Source organism: Podarcis erhardii (genome assembly GCF_964252035.2).
Source record: "Podarcis erhardii genome assembly, chromosome: 3".
Lineage (NCBI taxonomy): Eukaryota > Metazoa > Chordata > Lepidosauria > Squamata > Lacertidae > Podarcis > Podarcis erhardii.
In genome coordinates this window covers 99,249,192-99,272,438 of record NC_138507.1, presented here as the reverse complement: position 1 = coordinate 99,272,438, position 23,247 = coordinate 99,249,192, and the positions used below count along the sequence as shown (strand labels likewise).

The 23,247-nt window shown below is 40.1% G+C and overlaps 1 protein-coding gene across 6 annotated transcripts in view; it reads right to left on the bottom strand.

The window, feature by feature from the left end:
• The window catches only part of KCNH1 (potassium voltage-gated channel subfamily H member 1), a 223,006-nt gene that overhangs the window by 112,297 nt on the left and 87,462 nt on the right, over positions 1 to 23,247 (bottom strand). For all 6 annotated transcript variants that reach the window (XM_081854588.1, XM_081854589.1, XM_081854591.1 and 3 more), the window contains exon 8: positions 2,922 to 3,121. In XM_081854588.1, coding sequence (XP_081710714.1) covers positions 2,922 to 3,121 — 200 coding nt within the window. The remainder of the gene's footprint in view (positions 1 to 2,921; positions 3,122 to 23,247) is intronic.

The following is a 23,247-nucleotide window of genomic DNA, read 5'->3' as shown; positions in this document are numbered from 1 at the left end:
ATAATATGCTTGTCTAACATACCTTTGCTTAATGGTAAGGGCAGAACTAGAACTTATTTGGGAAACACAGGATTTCTGAGTTATTTTATCATTATTTATAAAAGTATTTGTATACTGACAATTCATACAATGGCAATGCATAGCAATATATACAATGAAATATAAAAACGGTACAAAACAATTGTTAAAGTATCTGGCTAATCCAAAAATATTAAACAGTTACATAGGCCTTTCAGCATAAAACATCTAAAAGAAAATGTCTGAAAATCAAAAGCAAGGTACCTGCCAAATCTATGCATGATACTGATAACACTTTCTTTCAAATTTACACAACCACCACCACTTGCCTTCTGCTACAAATTACACTGTAAGTGGCTTACAAAACATAAAACTAAGAATCATTTATAAATCTACAACGAAACAATAAAATACTAGCAGTGTTGCCTTTCATCAACATACATGTTAAAATGTAACCAAAACTGTTGTGGTGGCTTGTTTCAATTGTTCAGCCCATTAAGGTGGCACTGTGGTTTAAACACTGAGCCTCTTATGCTTGCTGATCAGCAGTTTGAATCCACATGAAGGGGTGAGCTCCTGTTGCTCTGTCCCAGCTCCTGCCAACCTAGCAATTCAAAAGCATACCAATGCAAGTAGATAAATAGGTACCACTGAGGTAGGAAGGGTAAATGGCATTTCTGTGCACTCTGGTACTCATCACGGTGTTCTGTTGCACCGGAAGTGGTTTAGTCATGCTGGCCACATGACCCAGAAAGCTGTCTGCAGACAAATGCCGGCTCCCTTAGCCTGAAAGTGGAGATGAGCGCTGCAACCCCATAGCTGAATTTGACTGGACTTAACCATCCAGGTGTCCTTTACCTTTACCTTACCTTACATTTGCAAAATAAATCAATAATGCTTAAATTAGCTTTTACTTTTTTAGTTTTTTTTATGCCCTCTGTACCTCACCAAGCAGGTAAAATAAAAGCATAGCGATTCAGGGGATAAATTCACCTTCAAAATATTTGCTTAGAGGGATGTATTACATGACACACATCAGTAGTGACAGCAATGCAGGAGTGTAGAAATCACATTATGATTTATTCATTCCACAATGTTCTTGAAGTTGTGTTTGTATGCAAATTCAGTGGAGCTTGAGAATTGGACTTTAGAATTTATGGACTGGTATTGTCATTACTCAAGTCTTAAATTTGTTAGCCTCTGCTATCAGCATAGGCTTTTTTTAAAAAAAAAAGATGCTAAACAGCACTGCCTATGATATGAATATGTCAATTACAGAAATATATCAGAATATATCTCTTTTAATAGTCGAAGAATTGAATATTTCTTTATATTTATTAAAGCAATTCTTCAAGGTGAAAATGGATAGTTGTGATTCAATAACCTTTGCATTCTTCTCATGAAAATGCCTTAGGTGCAAGAGGGCAGAAGTTTGTTTTGAAATTAGCCCACCTTTTGTGGCCAAGGTCAAGATACCCAACCCTCAGGACAGCGAATGAAGTTAAAAAATAATAATAATAAAGAAAAGAAAAGATGTTAAATAGAGGAAACTGAGGATGCTTTTCAAGTCATGACTGAATAGATATGTTGCATGAGAACATAATAAGAGCCTGTTGGATCAAGCAATGGGCCCGGCAGTCCAGCATCCTGTTCTCACAGTGGCCAACAAAATGCCTGTAGGAAACCCACAAGCAGGACTCAAGCACAATAGCCCTTACCCACCCAGCTGTTTCTAAAAGCACCATTTGTAGGGTTCACAGGTGTCTGATTCCATGGGGATGCCCACTACTGCAAGTAAGGTATTTGTGCTTTTATCTTGTGAGCCCTGAGATCTTCAAACAAAGGACAGTACTGTATATTAATAGTAGCAGGCATAGTAATGGAAGGCTAGGCAAAGCAGAAACAGCACCTTGGAGAGGGACCAACATAAATGTGGGTTTCAGGACCCGTTTGTGATCCAGCTGGGACAGAACATGCGAATTGCCTCCGCTGTGTCTTGGAACAACTGGCAGATCTTTATAGCCTGGGCTATAGGTATTAATTGACTAGAATCCCCCCCCCCTTCATTGTGAATCTGGTCAGTTAGATCTTCTACAGTTGGCTTCTTCTACGGCTTGGGGTTCCAGCCTGTGGTGATGTCTCCTCTGGACTCTCCTGATCCTCTAGATCAGTGGTTCTCAACCTGTGGGTCCCCAGATGTTGTTGGGCTACAACTCCCATCATCCCTGAGCTCTGGCCTTACTAGCTAGGGGTGATGGGAGTTGTAGTTCAACAACATCTGGGGACCCACAGGTTGAGAAAGGCTGCTCTAGATAGTCTGTGGCAGAGGTCTCTCCTCAATGTTCAGGAAAGGAGAGGAAGCTGATTGTACCTTTTCATGGGACAATTGAGGTAGTGGGTTCATTTTCTCCTCAGGGCTGCTGTCAGAGGAGAACTCTGTGGCTGTAACACCCAGAGGAATCTTGGTCTGCAGCAGTAACATCACATCCATATAAAGACCTGCTAAGTTTCATCACGGCTGATATATCATGTCCTTCCCAAATACAGAAACCCCTTAGATAACTACATCTCCTAAATTCTCCTGGCTGTGTTAGCTACCACAATGGGCAATGGACAAATGGAGGAGGAAAAGAAATCTGCGCTGCTGGGTTGCATTGCAACATTCTTCAAATTTCCCCATATTTTCCTCAATGAAAATTTGAAACTTACAAAGCCAGTATGTGGAGAAAACTTCAGAGAACTCAGACGTCTTTACATTTGACAAAGATGAATTTGATATAAGGAAAACTGAGTTTTTTTAAAAAATCAACCCAATAAACAGTCATCAAGAATAGCAGCTACAAGTAAGGAACAGTGAGAAAGCATTTATTTGATGGTAGCTTTCCAGTATCAAGACAGCTCACCTTTTCTGTATCGATGCCTCTGGACATGGACCAGGTAGAAACAATGTAATCCATCACACGTTCACTCAGACCTTTGGGCACTTGATAGAGTTTCAGGAAGTCCCGGACACTGTTTAGCATTTCATGGTATCTATTTGTATTAGCGTACATTTGCTGGAATATTGTTGTTACATTACCAAAAATTGTTGCATATAGGAGAGCTGGAAATAGAAGAAGAAGAAGAGGAGGAGGAGGAGGAGGGGGAGGAAATAAAGGTGAATATTTTCCGAACAATTTTTAAGCAGAACATTTGAGATCAATATCGATACAGTGTGTTCTCTGTAGGAGAAAGTAATGCAAAAAACATCATTAATTATCTTAACTGTTACAAACTGACATGAAGATGCCACTTATTGGACGGTTGCTGTTGGCACTCAAGTGCTTCTCAAGTATTTCTGAATCCTGTTAGTGGAGCATCCCCTTAGCACAAATTCTCTTCTTTCAATTAAAGAATGCCCATGTCAGTTTAGCTTGTGTTCAGTGACTTTATTGGAGAACTCCTAGTTATTAGGGAACTCGCCTTACACCCCTGAAGGCTGCTTATTGAAGCCTTGCTTGTTCTCACTAATCAACTTCCTCCAGTTTAACTAACCATAAGCAGGTACAGAATCCCATTACTTGCAGAATCCAAGTGTATTTGCTCCTTTTAATACTGCTGGTGGTTACCAACATTGCTGGCAAATACCAGAGGAATGCCTATCTGCCACAGCAGCTCCATTATAAAGAATATTTATTGCGGGGGGGGGGGTTGTAACCATGCCTTTCCGTCAAGGTATTTTAACAAACATTAAAAACCAGTACAAAGGCTAACAACAGCAGCAAATTAATATACAAGACAGATATTATTATTATTATTTAAGTCACACTACTCAAATAAGAACCAACAGCCATCCATCATGAAAAGGCTTTAATATATGCATATATATATGCATCTTTTCCCTGGCATATAAAATGCATTCCACAACCAGGCAGCCACAACAGAAAAGTCCATGTCCCTGTGAATCTCAGCAGATGGGTACAGCTGGAGGATGACCTCAGCTTGTGATTTTAATGTAGATTCCCTACCCCCCATGTAAAATGTTCCAAGCTGAATCTCAGCTTGGAAAAGTCTCACGTGGTAAGGCTAGGAAAGACCTCCCCTAGAGACTTTGTACTCCACCCATCTGACTGAATTGCCCCAGCCACTCTGGGAGGCTTCCAGCGTATACTTAAACATAATTAAACATTAAAAACTTCTCTATATAGGGCTGCCTTCAGATGTCTTCTAAAGAATAATAGAAGATAATCAGTCCATCCAGCTCAGTATTCTCTGTACTCATCTTCTCCAACCTGGGCTGAATCTAGACATATATAAAACCCCCTGTGAAAATGCTTTTTTAATAAACTGTTTAAAAATATATACTGTATTGAATTTCCCATTAGCTCACCATCATCTAGTGTTACATTTGTAGAATGTGACATTTAATAAACTTAAAACGTATTTGCAGCTGCATAGCTGAATCCCTGGTGCCCTCCCCAAAATTTTGAACTACAACTCCCATCATCCCTGACCATTGGGCTATATTGACTAGGGCTAATGGGAGTTTCAGTCCAAAACAGCTGGAGGGCACCAGATTGGGGAAGGCTAAACTGACTGGCTGTGGTTCTCTCAGGTTTTGGACAGTGATCTTTCCATTTCTACCATCCTGAAGATGCCCAGGTTTGAGGTTAGGACTTTCTTCAGACAGAGAATGTGCTCCACAACAGAGTAGGAATCTCTCCTCTCTTGAAGAAGATTGGAAGAAATTTAAGATTTATCTACAAAAATATTGTGATTTAGAGGAATGTTAATAAGGATGCTTGGTTATAAATAATTGGCCATCACTAAATTGGATCGGAAATTGATGATAAATGAGATTAAGAGAAACAAAAATTTGTTGGAGAATTGTTACATTATATTGAATTGAGTGGTTATAAATTTGCAAATAAGATGATAATTTGCTTGAAAAAATTTATTAACGATGTAAGTGGGAGCGGGAGACGTGAGGAAGTCCAAAGAAGTTATGAAATTTTGTTAAAACAAAGCAATGCTGTTTATTATCTTTGTATTTCTTTTATAAAAAACCCTAATAAATATTTTATAAAAAAATAAAATAAAAAAAAGGAATCTCTCCTCTGAATAAGTATACCCAAAAACAAAATATCACTGACTATATATATCAACATTACTTGCGGGCGAGGGTTAGTGCCCTAAGCAACAACAAATTCTAAATGTTTTGAAATGCACTAATTGGCTCATCACATACAATTCTGGTTGCAAACAAGGCAGTATCAAATAGTTTTCAGGCTTACTTGGCGGGGACTGAAAGGGGCCTGGTCAATTGTTAATGTGTGGATCAATAATGGGCCTTGGCAGTGAGAGAATAATCACTGAGGAACGAGGTGGGGACACTCTAAATTTATTGACAAGCTTTTGTGTGATATTTGCACCCAGGGGAGTGCCTTTGAAGTGATTGTGACTTCTCATTAAGATGCAACAAATGATGCGTAGGTATATACAGGTAAGATGTTGGTTCTGCAGTCACTTTCAAACACTCCAAGGACACTTAGTTTTAACAGGGTTTATGACTAAAGAATATAGAAGCCATAAAGGCTGATCGCTGAAGAATTGATGCTTTTCAGTTATGGTGCTGGTGGAGACTCTTGAGAGTCCCATGGACTGCAAGAAGATCAAACCTCTCCATTCTTAAGGAAATCAGCCCTGAGTGCTCACTGGAAGGACAGATCCTGAAGCTGAGGCTCCAATATTTTGGCCACCTCACAAGAAGAGAAGACTCCCTGGAAACGACCCTGATGTTGGGAAAGATGGAGGGCACAAGGAGAAGGGGAAGACAGAGGACGAGATGGTTGGACAGTGTTCTCGAAGCTACCAGCATGAGTTTGACCAAACTGCGGAAGGCAGTGGAAGACAGGAGTGCCTGGCGTGCTCTGGTCCATGGGGTCACGAAGAGTCGGACACGACTAAACAACTAAACAACAACAAAGGTGTACAAAACCAAGCACTGATACTGGTAGGAGGAAAAGGAGTTGAACCACGCTCACTAGACCACACTTGCTGTCATGCCCTGTCTAAGGCTGTCCAGGGTTTGAGAACATTTCTGCAGTGGGGCAGCCAACTAAACGTGAACAAGGCATGCCACTAAGGTTGAAGCTCCTTGTGTTTAATTCTGTTCTGGGTGAGAGCTACTATCCCTGAATTATAATCCAGCCACACCACGCTTAATTGAGTCCCCCCACACCTCTAATTCTTCATAATCAGGATGCTGCAAATAACCATTCTGACTGTTAATTACAAATTGTGTATTATAATTACCCTTGCCAAAAGGCATTCTACTCCATCTGATTAATCTATCTCAAACCTTATTAGCTTTAATTTGCCATTAGTTAGCCAGTGAAATACAGTATTAGTACAGGAGATTCATCAAAACATTTTTTTAAAGAAAAACAAACAAGCATCATTTCACCCACAGGGTTTCTGAACAAGGTTGTAAGTTACATGCTTTCATAGCATTGGGAACTTAATAATAACTATTATTATTATTATTATTATTATTATTATTACCCCGCCCATCTGGCTGGGTTTCCCCAGCCACTCTATAGCAGCTTACAGCATATCTAAAAACATAATAAAAACAACAAACATTAAAAACCTCCCAATATAGGGCTGCCTTCAGATGTCTTCTAAAAGTTGTGCAATTCTTTATCTCCTTGACATTTGAAGGGAGGGCATTCTACAGGGATGGTGCCACTACCGAGAAGGCTCTCTGCATTTTCTTTTCTTCTTTAAAAAAGTGGAACTCTTTTTTAAACCTTTTGATTTTTTTAAAAAATATATACAATAAGAAAGAAAGCACAACAAGAAAGAAAGAAAGAAAGAAAGAAAGAAAGAAAGAAAGAAAGAAAGAAGAGGCAGAGGTGAGGGGCACACCAAGCCCAAATATTCTGAATCCTGTCAAATGCATTGTTGCTGCTTCATTATTTGCTTTCTAAACCACCATCTTGATGCAATTTGCACATAATTAAAAAAAGTTAAAAACCCGAAAGCCACAGATATATTTAAAACAACACTAAAACTCTAACATGTAGACATTTGCAGTAAGGCCTCATTTTACCCAGCTGGAAAAGCCTGCTGGAACAAAAAGAGGGAGCTGTTTGTATCTTGGCAGCGGCAGAACAGGGGCAGCCACATTAAAAGCCCTGCTCTGAGTTATTGTGGAGCAGGCTTCTTAGAACTTCGGAACTTTCTGAAATTGTCCTGCAGACTGCATCAATTTACTGGGTGTATAAGGTGGTCTCTCAAGTAATCTTTTCTGAGCTTTATAGGGACATATATGTTAGTACCAACACCTTGAACTAGGCCCAGTAGCAAACTGGCCAGTGAAAATACCGCAAGCAAAGTGTTATAGGCTGGTAGTAACTTGCCCGCACAAGCAACCAAGCCACCACATTCTCCACCAGCAATACAATGGGTTACTATACTCGCAATGCATACTGTACTTTCAATACGTGGGTTGAATTCAACTAAATCTTACTGAGAGCAGACCCTTTGAAATAAATGAATTTATATTAGTTAACCCACTGATTTCACTGGGTCCCACTGTGAATATAATGTAGTCGGATATCATCTAGTTGGTTGTATCCAGCACTGTCTGTGCACGTGGGGATGTTCAGAGGAAGATGCCCCAGTGCATGAGCAGAATTCTACTAGCAAAATGCTGGATTTGGCCCACTGAGTAAGTAAGACAAATTAAGAAGAAAAATAAGATCGGGTGTCACATTATAAAATGGACTGGTTTTTAAGGGAATGTGAAATTATGCCTTAGTGCTACGTGAGGCAGCCTCCACAAGCCTGCATGAAATAAGGGAAGCTGATTTATATTGTTCCATCTAGCTCAGGACTGCATACACTGACTGGCAGCAGCTCTCTGGGGTTCTAGGCAAGGGTCTTGAAGTGTAGGTGGGTTCCCACCAGGCAAGACACAGTGATAACAGCAAGAACCTTTATTGGGCTAACAGAAGTGGACAACAGGGGCAAAGCAACTGCTTATATACATTTCTGAAGGCCTGGGCCACTCCCACTCACAATGTGATTGGCTGTCTAAACTTCCAAGCTGCGAATCATAACTCAAGAGTTTAAGGGCCAATGGCAGAGGCCCAAAGCTTGAAATGTTCTGTGATTGGATATCATGTATCGAATCAGAACACAGAGGCTCAGAATCCTTAGTCCAGACTCAAGCTCAGGCAAACACAGAATACGTAACAGGTCTCTCCCAACCCTAAATGGAAAAGCTGGGAACTCAACCTGAGACATTTTGTATGGAAAACAGATACTCTACCACCAGACTATCGTCCTTCCTACATGTGCATGCTGGGCTCACAGAGTCCTTCTACCATGCAGCTGAGTTCAGTAAATCTCTGGAAACATTTAAAAAACTGCACCTGAAAAAAGGCCCAAGTTACAGCACAAACACCTGCTTTTCATGCCGCAGGCTGAGGTAACAAACACATTTACAAGGGTAATTCTTAGTTTCATCAATATGAGAAGAATATTTATACTCAATTTCCTCAATATGGGAAGCCAGTGATTAACCACAGAAGAACTATGAGAGGAAGTCGATAGCAAGGGAACATTTGCCCATCAAAATTTACTGTACAATCTCATCCTAAGCCTCGCACATTTTTTTCCCCAGCCAATGCTTTCAGTCAGGGCTATTGCCACAAAGAGAACAGGCAAAGAAAGCATTCTTACAGAGCATGAGCAAATTCCATTCACAGCTAGTATTGTTCTTCTGTGGCAACACCTGCCACAGCACCAGCCCAGAAAGAAATCTTTTCAGCAGATGTCATTTAATGTACAGAACCCTCAGACAGAGCTGAGCGTCTTCGCATTATTCTCTCTTCCAATTACGTCTTCTCTGTTCAGAGTTAAAGTACAGTGTTTTGTCTGTGACAATGTGGCAACTCATTAACAATGCACTCTGCGCTGCCACCTCATTTAAAACATTGTGGTGGTTTTTTTAAAAAATAACACTACAGATAAAAGCTGCATAATTGCTACAGGGAGTTACTCTTATAGCCAAGTTGTGAAGGTCACTATCAGGTTGGAGAGGCTACCAAGCAATTTGCTACTTTTAAGGTAGTTAAAACTCACACAAATAATAAAAAAGTATGTACTTGATTGTCACAATAGAATATAGCTTTTTTAAAAGTTTTGTTGGGTTTTTTTAAGAATTCCTGCCTGGAGTAGTTGCAAAACACTCAAACCTTGTAATTGGGGTTATAAGTGTTGCAATAGTGTCTCATGTTCCCAGTATGAATCATCACATTTAATTGGACTGATTTAAAATGTGCTCTCTTAAGGAGCGCCCTCTTGTTTCTTCCGAGTAAGATCAACCAACGTGAGTGTGTACTTGTGGTGGTGATGCCTCTGACACTGATTGCCGAAGCTGGTATGGAGGCACAGAAAGTTCAGATATTCAAGAAACAATGAAGTTTGTAATTCAGCTTCTGTGTGGCAAGGGAGAGCTGTCAGTTTGGTTCGAATTAAAATCTCACATGATGTAGGTTAAAGGTTAGGAAGTGGTCCCAGCACTCAGGGAACCCTAAGAGACAGGGACTCCAAAGGCATGAAAGATGAATGAAGGGTCCAGAAGGAAGGGTGAAGACGAACCTCAAGAAAAGTTAGAGGAAAGGGGGCAGAGATGATCATCACAGAAGGGACCCTAAGAAATGTTCATGGTGCTTCAGATCAGAAGCAGCTTTAGGGAGGAGGAGGAAGGGGTTTAGGGTAGCTAATCAAGAGACAGGGTGGCTAAAGAAAGCAGTAGGTAAATCTAGAGCATGACGAGAGAATTTATTTCATTCTAACTTCTGATATCATTGCATCATTGTGACCTAATATGACAAACAAGGGCTAAAAGAGAGAGCCAGCGTGGTGTAGTGGTTAAGAGCGGTAGATTTGTAATCTGGGGAACCGGGTTCGCGTCTCCGCTCCTCCACATGCAGCTGCTGGGTGACCTTGGGCCAGTCACACTTCTCTGAAGTCTCTCAGCCTCACTCACCTCACAGAGTGTTTGTTGTGGGGGAGGAAGGGAAAGGAGAATGTTAGCCGCTTTGAGACTCCTTCAGGTAGTGATAAAGCGGGATATCAAATCCAAACTCTTCTAAAAAGCAGTGGCAGGAGAGGCCTCCTGAATGCCATGTACTAATTTTATAAACTTGCTAGTCCTTGGACTGCTTCTCATTCTAGAATATACTGAAACTAGGTTTAGAAATAAGACAAATCAGCATCAACACAAGGCTGCCACTGTTATTCACAACTGTATCCAAGCCTCAGGATGGTGTAGATGGGATTTTCCTCACAACCAACCAAAAGCTCTGGCTGGGAAGTAGTCAACACTGGGCTATTCACTAAAGAGCTTCACTGCAGAGTGGGGATTTGAATTCGAGCCATGAATTCACACGTCAGCTTGTTTATGTTTGTGGCCATTATCTGTCTACCTCAGCATTTCTTTCTTTATTACCTCTATTGCTCCCATTTATTCCGAGGAGCTCAAGGTGGTGAACATAGTTCTCCTACTCCCCATTTTATCCTCACAACAATCTTCTGGAGGTAGGTTAGGCTGAGAGTGAGTTACTACCCACCCCAAAACTTCAATGGTTACCCTTGCAGGAAAGCCATTACATAAGAACCTAGGAGGAACCTGCTAGATTGGGGCAATGGTCCATTGAGTTCAACATCCTGTTGTTCTCACAGTGGTCAGCTCCAAGTATTCTTCTGAAATGTAGCAGGGTTTATAGTCTCAGAAGGAGCAACCCTGCTTGCAAATCACCCAATTTTGCCCCAAATTTAAAATTATAAATGTTTCCTTTTTTAAAAAAAGAACACACTTCAGAGGTGCCTAGCATGAATGTCCCTGGACCTATTTGCTTGTAGTTCAGCAGCCGTTATCCACTCTGCATGGCTTACCATGCATAAAATTTCATCAGCTTCTGCAAAAAGGGAAAATACAAAAGCCTTAAAAAAAAAAAAACAACCCTGAAAATAAAGGTGAGCAAAGCATACATAGGCAGACCTCAAGCTGAATCAGGCAGCCTACAAAGCACCCTGGATCAAGGCAGGCTGTTTTTCTAAAGCGCCAAATCAGGATCTGAACCGAGGCTTGTTGCACTAGTAAGTGCAGCATTACAATGAAATAATCTACATTTAACACACAACGTCATGGATACTAACCTCCGCAAAATGAAAATATTGGTGCATGAACTTCCATGGTGCTAGAATGTTAAAAATCAATTAACAAAATGTTAAATATCCAATTTCAGACCTGTCATTCATATTTCCATTACTACATATTAATAGAAAGCTTGATTGACAATTCAAAGAGATCACTCAATCTGTATAGTTCTAATTTCGGTAGCAGTATCACCACCATAGAAATAAGACAAATTTAGAATCCATCTAACACCATGTAACTATAATGATTTGCTGCAACAGCGCTTCGATATTGAGTGTGTTGTTTTTTCTTTTAGTAACTTATGATTATAACTTTCAAATAATAATTAAAGTTATACAGTTCCAAATTTGGTTCTCCATCTAAGCTCTCTGAAACATATGCATTACTGTGAAAAACATAGCATGACTTAGCTGGTTCATTAAAATTGCTCAACCAATACATATTATACTTGCTCAAATCTCATAATGGAATCAGGAATTCTGCAATTGTCAAACCAGAGTCAAATTACTCACAATATATTTTTACAACTATGGATGCAATTCAGCTGAAGAAGAAAAAATCATGAAGTTGAACTGTCCATAGGATAAGGATATGCTTCAAATCCCTTAAGAACATAAGAAGAGTCTTCTGGATTGGCTAATTAATGGACTATCTTGTTCAGCATCCTGCTTCCACAGTGGCCAACCAGATACCTGGGGGAAATCCACAAGCAAAATTCAAGCACAAGAGCCCTCTCCCCTCCTGTGACTTTCTGTGACTCGTATTCACAAGCACTGCTGCCTCTACTATGGAAACACAGCTTAGCCTTCACAGTGAGTAGCCATTGATAAAGCCTCACCTCCTTGAAAGCAATGGGATTTCAAAGTGCCTAACTAAAGTTGCATTATGACTGATGTTAACTAACACATTAGAACCACATTCATCAAGATTTACACATTTACTACTGATATTGTGGGGCTACTATCTGTTCGTTTGTTTAGCCAGCCAGTTTATTACCCACAGATCTCAAAGCAGTTAACAATAAGTAAAAGCAAAATACAGTGGAACCTCGGTTTTCGAACGTAATCCATTCTGGAAGACCTTTCGACTTCTGAAACGTTCAAAAACCAAAAACTCAATACAGGAACATCAATACAACAGGGGAACTCAAAATGGAAGCCATGTAGCACGTTCGGCTTCTGAAAATCATTCAAAAACCAGAGCAGTTACTTCCAGTTTTTCGGCGTTCGAAAGCCAAAATGTTTGATTATGGAGGCATTCAGCAACCAAGGTTCCAATGTACATAAATATACAATCAGCACAACTGCATTTGATTTGCTTTAAGAAAAACCCAAATACATAAATATACCATATGCTTATCTATCTGAATAAGCTCTAGAGAAAAATACTAGGCAGCATGATACAAACTCTGAACCAAAATAAAACACAATATTTGCACAACACTCACACCATGTCTCTATCGCCATCCGTTTACACAATGACTACAACTATTCACTACCTTATAACCCAGTATATAACTGACTACACACCTATATTGTTCCTACAACTGATCACCAACAAGAATACAAAATTAATGGACTGTTCATATCAGTGAACACCAAATGCCCTTTGAACGATCAGATACTTCCCTCTCACCTGTGAGGGACCCAGTTTTATACCAGTGCTGGATCTCATACTGCAAAGCATAAAACTATTCCCCTCCAGTAATGCCCAATAACCCCATGACAAATAATCAACATCAACACTGGTAACAACCATGAAATGAACAGGCATAGACAAATATGGTCACAGGCACAAAAGCAAACTTCCAGCATCACACCACACCCTCATAGTGACCCTAAAGATCACCCTGACCTCAGTCCTTGCAGCCTTTTTCTCCACCTCATCACTACACATGTAACAACTAATTGTAAGAATGTCCATTGAGTGGGGAGCGAATTTGTTGCCCAAGACCTTCCAATAAACTAAAATTGTGTAACCTGAAAGTGCCAGCATGAGACAGAATACCACCCCAAAATGGTGACAGTGTGAAAGTGCCCAAAATCGGTGCTGCAGAGGAAACCATTCCCACCATTCAGGTGTAACAATAATGTCCCTCTTGTCCACCCTAGAAACATTTGTGCAGCAGCAGCACAAGAAACAGGAGCAGAAAAAAATATCAGAAGTAGAAATTGTGGGAATACAACAGGTTTGCTATTGCACTGTGAGAATGCAAACTAAGCAACACTTTACAGTCATGGGATGAAAAAGCTAATGTTGATGGTTGCCAGGTAAAGACTTTCTTGTGTTAGAAGCATTTCTAGTTTGGTTAATGCATATTTAAATCTGTTGTGATATTTTAATAGGGACTAGTTCATTGCTCTTATCAGTTTGTTTCAAGATTTCAAACTGCATTATAATTCATCTTCGGTTAAGTCACCTTGAAATTTTTATAGAGCAGTTTTGAATAATGTAATATGTAAGTAAATCTTCCAGTCTCTCTGAGAGACTGCACAATCAGTATTTCACTTTCAAAATTAATGCTAAAGCTTTTTTCCTCTGTGCTGTTTCGTTTCTTCAGGTCTGATGCCAAGCAGTCGTGATCTTGCCCTCAGCACAGTTTATAAACATAGAGGCCCTGCTGCTCAGCCAATTTTGGGGGCATTTACACCTGACTTTAGCTGAAACCAGGGATAAAGTTGGCCAGTATATTAATAGATGCAATGCTTTCCACTGGGGTGAAGAAGATGAAGGAAGACTGAGGGAATTTTGTACAATTTAGGGAGGGAAATAATGTTGATGTCCTGTTTTGCTGACTTTTATCTACAACAAAATTAAATAGTCTTGAAAACTAAAATGGATTTCTATTTCATTTCACAGTGCTAATGAACAGGTCACTACTTAAATGAAGGCAGAGTCATTTAAGGGTATCATTTTCGTTCTGCAATTTATAGAGAGTAATGCATGGGCCATTTTCAATTACAGAGCTGAAATTAAATCTCCAGTGAGAGCTGCTGTTTTGATTATTTGTGCCAAAGAGTCTGGCTTGTGCTTTAAGGTTTGTCACTTTCCCCGAGTGACTAAATTAAAGGGCTAGTCTGAGTTCAAACCTGGATTTGTTCCGATATTTTAAAATATTACCCTTGACCAAGTTTACCCATGTGTTAAGGCAGTGATAGACTATTTGTATAATCAGTCCTCTTTTGTGAGACAAAGGGAAAGACCATTTAAGAAGAGGCTGGAAAATATATTATTAAAAGCATCTAAACTGAGTCAGAACTGCGTGAGATGAGATTAATTTTCAAGTTATTAGCAGCCTAAATCAGTTACACTTCTGTCAAGCAGTCATGATTCTTTAAGTAAGAAATACAGAGAATTGTACTTTTGTTGTGGTCTTATTACCATGCTAAGCACAACCAGAGTCCCAAACCCTCTGAAATGTCTGAAAATAGACAAGGCTCTTGTTGGCCACTGGAGCTCTTGAGGAAAGGAATTGCTAGAAAGCAGAGTGATTTGATGTTACCATGGAGTGTGGCTCAGAATAGGGATAGACATAAAACAGGGACCAAACAGAGCAATCGCCAGCCAGCTAAGGTCAGACATATGTACTTGATGACTTCTTCTATGAAGCTGCCTGAGCTTCCCTGTCACATAGCTGTCAAGTGTCCCTTATTTGAAGGGACAGTCCCTTATTCCAGTGCCATGTCCCGCTGCTGTCCCTTATTGTCCCTTATTGACAGATGTCCCTTAAATGATGTCCCTTAAATTTCAAAGGAAGCAGCTCCTCTCCCTCCCTCCCTGCCGGCCAGGGAGGAGGGAGGCTCCAACTGTGTTGCTTGGCTGTGTTGCTCACCCAATAAGAAGTCTAAGAACAACTGGGGGGTGGAGCTTGCATGCCTTGTGTGTGGCTAGTTAATGCAAGCTGAGGGGTTTTTTGAATGCTGGACGCCATTTTGCAGTGCAAAGCCAGACCAGGGAGCCATCTTAAGTTGAGGCTGCATAGGCCTTGTGGTGCATGTGATTCAGATTCTATTCAGTTGAACCTCTGGTTACAAAGTTGGTTGGACAGTGTTCTCGAAGCTACCAGCATGAGTTTGACCAGACTGTAGGAGGGCAGGAAGACTGGAGTGCCTGGAACAGGTGAGGCTGCAGGTCCCTTATTTTGGCTGCTGGTCCCTTATTTTCAAATCTGTAAGTTGACAGCTATGCCCTGTCATGGGAGGCAGCAGGTCGGTGGATGGGAGAGTGTGATGCAGACTGTAAACATTATCTTTGACTCCAGAATTTGATAGCACTCTGGGAAGCCTAAAGGGGTGATCAACCCTAAGTGCAGGAGTACAGATAGGATCTCTAGAGGGGGGGTAGTTGCTGGTGTTCCCCTATTTAAATGTTCTCACCACACCTGTATGGAATCTACTAATCACAGGTCCACAACTAGGGATGGAGGAAGAATTTGGTTAGGTTTGCATTTTCATGCAAAACTACCTAACAATAAACAAACAGAAACACAGCTAACATTTGAAATTCACACGTATCCAGATTTTCCAATGCAGTTTTCCAACAAAGCAATATATGGGGGGGAAACATAGATTAAGGAAATGTGTACACAAATGAATATAGTAGTGGAAATAATAACATGGATCCTTGTGGGGGGAATTCCTTGCACATTAGTCAAAACTGCACATTAGTCAAAACTGCATACAAAAATGTGCTATAATAATAATAATAATAATAATAATAATAATAATAATAATAATTTTATTTATTTATTTATTTATTTATTTCCTGCCCATCTGGCTGGGTTTCCCCAGCCACTCTGGCCGGCTTCCAACAGAATATTAAAATACAATAGTCTATTAAACATTAAAAAATTCCCTAAACAGGGCTGGTGAATTTTCATTAGTTTGGGGCTATTAAAATCCCAAATTGCCTCAGATATGTAGAGAACTGAATTACAGATTGGAAAAATGAGAAAACAAGAGAGCCAAAATGGAGAGATTTGTCACTCCCTGGTTCATACAGCTTACGGCTGTCTCATTATCTCACATGGGTGTGTGAGCTCCTATCTCACAAGGGGTGTGGCAATCACAGAAATAAGTCGCAGTCATCCACTGAGAGGCTGGGTCGGCAAATACCAGGTGGCTTCTACCCAATCAGCAAACACATGGGACTCTCAAGAATAGGGCATGCTGTGTATGCAAACTGTGTAAACCAGATCCTCGAAACTGGTAGCCTCTGCCTGCTTTCTTACCTTAAGTCTTTTGCGTTCTGCCCTTATGAAAATGCCTCAACATCCTCATGAAAATCAAAAATACATTAGTAAACTCTCCCCTATAAAATCTGTACAAAATGCTAACACAAAACCTCCAGTCTTCTAATGGCTGGTGCTTTAAGCCCATTGCATCTTCCTTTCCCATCCCATTTAACTGCAGAACCTTTCGAAAAGGTGCCACTTATCTTGTCATCTTGCTATGATAATACTGGCTCTTTCTTGTGGCTTGAATTCCCCCCTACACAGCTGACTGATAAATGGCTGGTAATTGGTTAGGGAAAACAGAAGCGATGCATCAACACAAAATTAAAACGTTCCTAACATATCAAGTCTCTCAGGTTTACTTCAGCACTAGATCTAACAGCTGAACTGTTTTGTTGCCTTTGCTATCCCTCTCTGCCACACACATCATCTCCCACATACAATATTGGAGTATTGCTCTAGATTTCCCATAGTCATTAAAAGCAGTGTCAACAGCATGCAACTAATGTGTGATTTACCAATATAAGAGTCGTTTACCAGGGCAGCACTGTGAGGAGGGCAAAACACACTAGTAAACATATTTTCCTGGATCTGAGCTTAACAAATTATGAAGTGATATGAAGACATGAATGCACTCCAGCACATAACAGCTGTCAGTAATAAATATATCTGTTTGCAGCTCAAGGGCTGAAGTGGTTATAAATCTTTGCAGATCATGCATCCTAAATTTGTCTTTTTCTTTTTTTCAATTTTAGAAAGAAGTTTGACAGAGAGAAAATCCAAGCCTACTCCTAAGACATTTCCCCTTCTAATTAATGTTTGCTGCCAGAAAATAATGAGTCAGGATGGCATACTTAGCCCTAATCTGCTATTGTAATCAAACAGCAGGCATGCATGGAGTTATTAAAAATATTTTCCTATCACGCTCTCTTGTTATTCTGGTGGCTATTCTCCCATTTGAAACACATCTTGTTCTGTTCTGTCATTAATTTGCATGCCACCAAAGAATCACAGAGATCTTTTCAGTGAAAAAAATAAGGAACTCTATTTTAGAAAAGTTTCCTTAAATACATTTGTAATTAATGTTCTATTTCTGGTTATTTTTCTTAGATATCTGTTTGATCAAGCACATCCTAGTCAACTACGTTAGAGGACAATCCAGTTCTCCTCTACATTCTCCCTCCTCAGTCCTTCCACAGATGGGAAGAAGAGAAGAAGAAGAGTTTGGATTTGATATCCCACTTTATCACTACCCTAAGGAGTCTCAAAGCAGCTAACATTCTCCTTTCCCTTCCTCCCCCACAACAAACACTCTGTGAGGTGAGTGGGGCTGAAAGACTTTAAAGAAGTGTGACTAGCCCAAGGTCACCCAGCAGCTGCATGTGGAGGAGCAGAGACGCGAACCCGGTTCCCCAGCTAATGAGACTACCACTCTTAACTACTACAGTGGTGCCTCGCAAGACGAAATTAATTCGTTCTGCGAGTTTTTTCGTCTAGCGAATTTTTTCGTCTTGCGAAGCACCGCTATTAGCGGCTTAGTGGCTATTAGCGGCTTAGCGGCTTAGCGGCAAGACGTTTTCGTCTTGCAAAGCAAGCCCATAGGGAAATTCGTCTTGCGAAGCACCTCAAAAACGGAAAACTCTTTCGTCTAGCGAGTTTTCCGTCTTGCGAGGCATTCGTCTTGCTGGGCACCACTGTACACCACACTGGCTCCATACAGACTCTCCCTCTCCCATCAGCAGCTCTCCCACACATGGGGAGTCACCACAGCAGCAATGGAACTCCATCATATTGGAAAGCATATGCGCACCATCCAACCCCCATCACCCAGCCATCCATGTAGGGAGAAGGGGTACAATGCACTCTTAATTGGAACATTCACCTTCAAAAATATACACAGATGTATTTTTTCTAATATTGGCACTTAAACAAAATATTGCTTGGTTTGGGCGGGTGTCTTAAATGTTCGCTGTAATAACATGCACTTGTATTTTCAGAGCATGTGGATTTAGGGTTTTAACAGACTCAAATATTTAGGGTTTTAACAGACTCAAATAACAGGAAAGAAGTTGGTTGGGATGTATACGTAAAATGAATCGCTGCGTATATTAAAGGAAAAACACATAAATTAGTCAACATGACATACAAAAATGCAATATTATGAGGTAAAATGGCTTGTAACATGTGTGTATTAGTCAAAACTACATTAAAAATGTGTTTGTTGAGGGAAATTAGCACTAAAAATACTGAATTTTCATGATTTTTATTTTTTAAATGACAAAATTACATAAAATTGGCCGTTGTGGGTCATGTGATAAACCCATCAATGGGGGTTGCGGGGTTGGTGCTCCTATCATTAAATATTCCTTCCTTTAGGAACATACTGTTAAATTGGAAAATGTATCAATCAACCAGTACAGATAATGTGGCTATTGAGTTTCCCTAGTATAAACAGTCCCCAAAATGCATATCAGCATTAAAAGCCATACTTAATAGGCACTTTGCTCCACTTTCAGTTATGTGGGTCAAAAACACGGTGAAAAAATAATTTCTTTTTTTATATATAATATTTTATTTGGATTTTTCAAACTTAAATGCAAAAATAAAAAACAGTATAACATATATCATAACATCTTTTCATAACATCTTTGGACTTCCTCCCGCCTCCCGCTCCCATTTGCATCATTGCCAATTCTTGCCAGCAATTTATCATCTTGTTTACACTCTTATGTCAAATTCATTTAAATATAATCTATAAATTCTCCAAAAAGTTTATAATTTTTCCTCAAATTTACTTATCATCTTAATTCTCACTAATTTAGTGGTGCACAATTATTTATGATCTAGCATCCTTTCTTAGCATTCAACCAAATTACAGTATTTTTTTAAGTAAATCTTGAATTTCTTCCAGTCTTCTTCATGAAAAATAATTTCATGTTGACTCCATTAAAAGGCAAAATACCATTGACTCCATTAAATGGCAAGCTATCCATTCTGCCTGCTATCATTACTATGGAAGTTAAAGACAGATTTACAAGCTCAAGCATGCAAAACACTTTAGTGATTCAATTCTGTGTAATTAATGGGATTCTGCACTACATTATCTTGGTAAAATCAGCTGGATAATTGACCTAATGTGGGGAAATGAAGCTCATTTTGAATTACTATAAAACTTCACTCTGCCTTGACCTCATGTTTCACACACTAAGGGACCTAAGTGCAGGAGTCAGACATAAAAATGCCAAGGAAGGCAGGCAAAATAATCTAAGCCAAAGATGGGGGACCTTTGTCCAAGTAGATATCAGTGGACTACAACTCCCATTACATCAGACCATTGGCCATGCTAACTGGGGCGGATTTGAATTAGAGTGCAAAACATGTGGATGGTTGGAGAAGGCTGATAATAAGAGGGATGGTGCTTATGAAGGAATGACAGCCTTCCTTCTCCTTACATGTTGACTATCCATAATAAGTTGAGTCTTCCCTGATTACTCAGAGTCCAACAACATTAGGAGGGCCAAAGGTTCTCCACCCCTGAACTAGGCCATTTTGCAACAGTGCATAATCTTCAAGGTCTTACAAATGAGAACAAGTACAGTCTTGTGTACTTAAAAGACTCCTGTGATTACATGATGCTTCAAAATATTCTTGCCTCCCCCAACAGAACTAAAACTTGAATTAGCACTCCTGAATATATATATTTCTCACAGTTCTTTTCTTCCTGTTGTATTCCTTTAACCTCAAATAGCCTGCCCTTCACTGTTTTAAAAGCACACCACTTGTTGGTTTGGCTAGAGATGCAATAAATGCATAATTATCTGACAATATATTCTCAACAGTTCAAAACTGTCCTCACCAGCTTTAGCATGCTAAATATACACAATGGCTTAGTGTTCATGCGCATGCCTTTACATGAAGGGCTGGCTCTGTCACTAGGCAGAATGAGGCAGCTGTCTCAGACAGCAGATACTGCCCCCAAGTGCAGTGGGAGATACTTTCCTGTCATTGGTGTAAAAGTAAGATTCAAATGCTGGTCCACTTGCATTCTTGGAATGGAAGCATGATGGCCCTTTGCCTCAGGCAGCAAAATGCCGTGGACCAGCCCTGTTTACAGGGGAGAAAGGTGCTTTTTGGAACTTCAATAGATCCCAAAGTGGGGGTAGCAAATCCTCCATGTCCCTATTTTCCAGGGATCGTCCCGGATTTACAGAAGCCATCCCAGTTTCTGATTTGATCATGGAAAGTCCCGCTTGTCCCTATTTTCAGTGGAGAAATGTTGGAGAGCATAAAGTTAAGTGACGCCTGAGCTAAGGAAATGAGTAACTTCTAACAGGCAGCCTTGTGTAGGGAAGTTTTTTTTAATGTTTAATGTTTTATTATGTTTTTATATATGCTTGAAGCCTCCCAGAGTAGCTGGGGCAACTCAGGTGGAGATTGAAGAAGAAGAAGAAGAAGAAGAAGAAGAAGAAGAAGAAGAAGAAGAAGAAGAAGAAGAATGAAATAGGACATCCCTATTTTCATCAGAGAAATGTTGAAGGGCGTGGGGTAAAGAAAACCCCACACAAATCTGAAGAATTGATCTTTGTAGCAACTCACATCAACAAAAAGCATCTCAAGGACAGTGGTTTATCAAAGACAGCTATCAAAATATCAGGACAGGCACTGATCAGTAGGTGAATTCCCTTCCACCACCAATATAGCCTTAAAAATAATAACAACAACACAGTTTTAAATGCTAGAAGCTGTATGCTGTAAGTGTAGGAGCTCATTAGAGAAAGCTCTGCAGGAGAATGCTCAGGGCAAATGCTATTCAACTTCGTTTGGCTCTAATCGTCATTTTCAGTCACAAGGGATCAAGCTGCCTGTCTGAAAGAATAGATGTCTGGTAGCTTGTTTCTCTTCAGCATTTTGGAAACATAATCACGGCCCAGGCTATGTTTCCAAGACTCTGAAGAGAAACAAGCTCTCTATGCTCGATTTTGAAAAGGAGTCAAACTTAACATGAAAGTTTGATTCCACAGAGCACTCAACAAGCCTCAGTTGCCAAAGGGAGAATAAAAAGGAAGACACCCTCCTCTTCCCCCACAGCAATATTTGGATCATTTTCCCAGCTAGAATTCTCCAAAGTGAGCCAAACTGATCAGACTTTATTAATGCAATAGCCGTTCTTAATGCTGTGCACCTTCCAGGCCTGATTCTCCTTTCAGTGGGCTGTGTCTTAAGTCATACTCAAGAGTAGACCCCTTGAAATGAATGGACATGACTAACCGTTATTGCTTTTTATTTATGATCACCATGCCCTTTTGACTCCAGAAACACTTAGTGGTGGTTCTTCACTTTTTTTGTCACAGAGGAAGAGTATGTTCCTTCTGGTGAAAATAAATGCTCTTGACACACAGATTATGGTCATTATGGCACAATTTCTGTGATGTGTGAATGTGTAATCACTGCTGAAATTTGTTCAAAGTGAATTGAAATTGCCAGATCAACCCAAAAACATTTTCTGAATGATAGCCCTCGGCCTTTTTCAAATTCTGAACCCAATGTTAATCTCAATTTGCAACATGAGATGTCCTTTAATTTTCCACTACTTTCCCTCTTTGTTTTTATCATCTCTCTGTCTCCATCTTCTCTGCACAAATATTGGGGGTGACCTTGGGGGCAGGGGGGCTTTGTCAATTCCCCTGATCCACCAAGCTTGTAATTCTACCAAAAAAAATAAATGAAATTCACCTGAGTCTTAGTCATAAAAGGATCCTTTTCTAAGTGCTCACAGACCAATTGTTTATCTGTTCTAGAACCTTCCCTGGCATTGACCTCAAGTTGACCAGTTGGCAATTACCTAGATCTTCCTTGCCCCTTTTTGAAGATAGGTACAACATTTGTCTGCCTCTAATCTGCAGGGAACTCACCTGTTCTCCAAGATTTCTCAAAGGTTATAGACGGAAGTTCTGAAATTATATCCACAAGCTCCTTTGGTACCCTTGTGTGCAGCTCATCAGACCCTCGAAATGTGAATTTGTTTAAAGTAGCTAGGTGTTCCTTTACTACCTCTTTTCCTATATTGGGCTGCAGCTCCCTCCCTGCATTATTGTTTATTCTGTTATCACCAGGTTGGGCACTGTTTTCCTTTTGGGCAAAGACAGGGGCAAAGTAGGTGTTAATCTCATTGTTATCCATGAGACTTATCCATGATTCACCAGCCCCTTTCATTCTCCTTTGAAGCAAATTTTAAGCTAAAACAAATGATGGCTGTGCCATCAATGTCAATATAATAGATCATTTTAGAACACACAGACACAGAAGTCTTAATGCAAGGATTCTTAATTGACCCTGAATAAACTTTCATCTGTCTCAGAAGGACAAATGCCACCATCTACCTGGGGCACAACAAACCTTTTTGAGTCTGGAGGTCATTATTTTCAGATCACCTGTTTCTTATTGTTAGCAGCACTGCTTCCAGATTTATTGCCTTGCTGTTCTGTGAACTGTTAGCCACAAGCTATTTAGTTCTCTGTTTACAATCCAGCATCACCTCACACCCTTGAAGTGTCATTGAAGATCAAAAGGGCTCACAGCCAGGATAGCTCAGTATCGGAATATTCTTAGCTGTTAGAGGCAAATCAACTGAAGCAAAAACCAATAACAAGTCCACATTGTTGTTGATTCTGTACATTCAGAATGATTTTGGCAACCGCCTGCAGAAAACCTTCGCATGACATCCTTAATCTTGTATGGAAAATTCATTTGGGGTCACTAGGAATGGCACCCGGTAAAAATC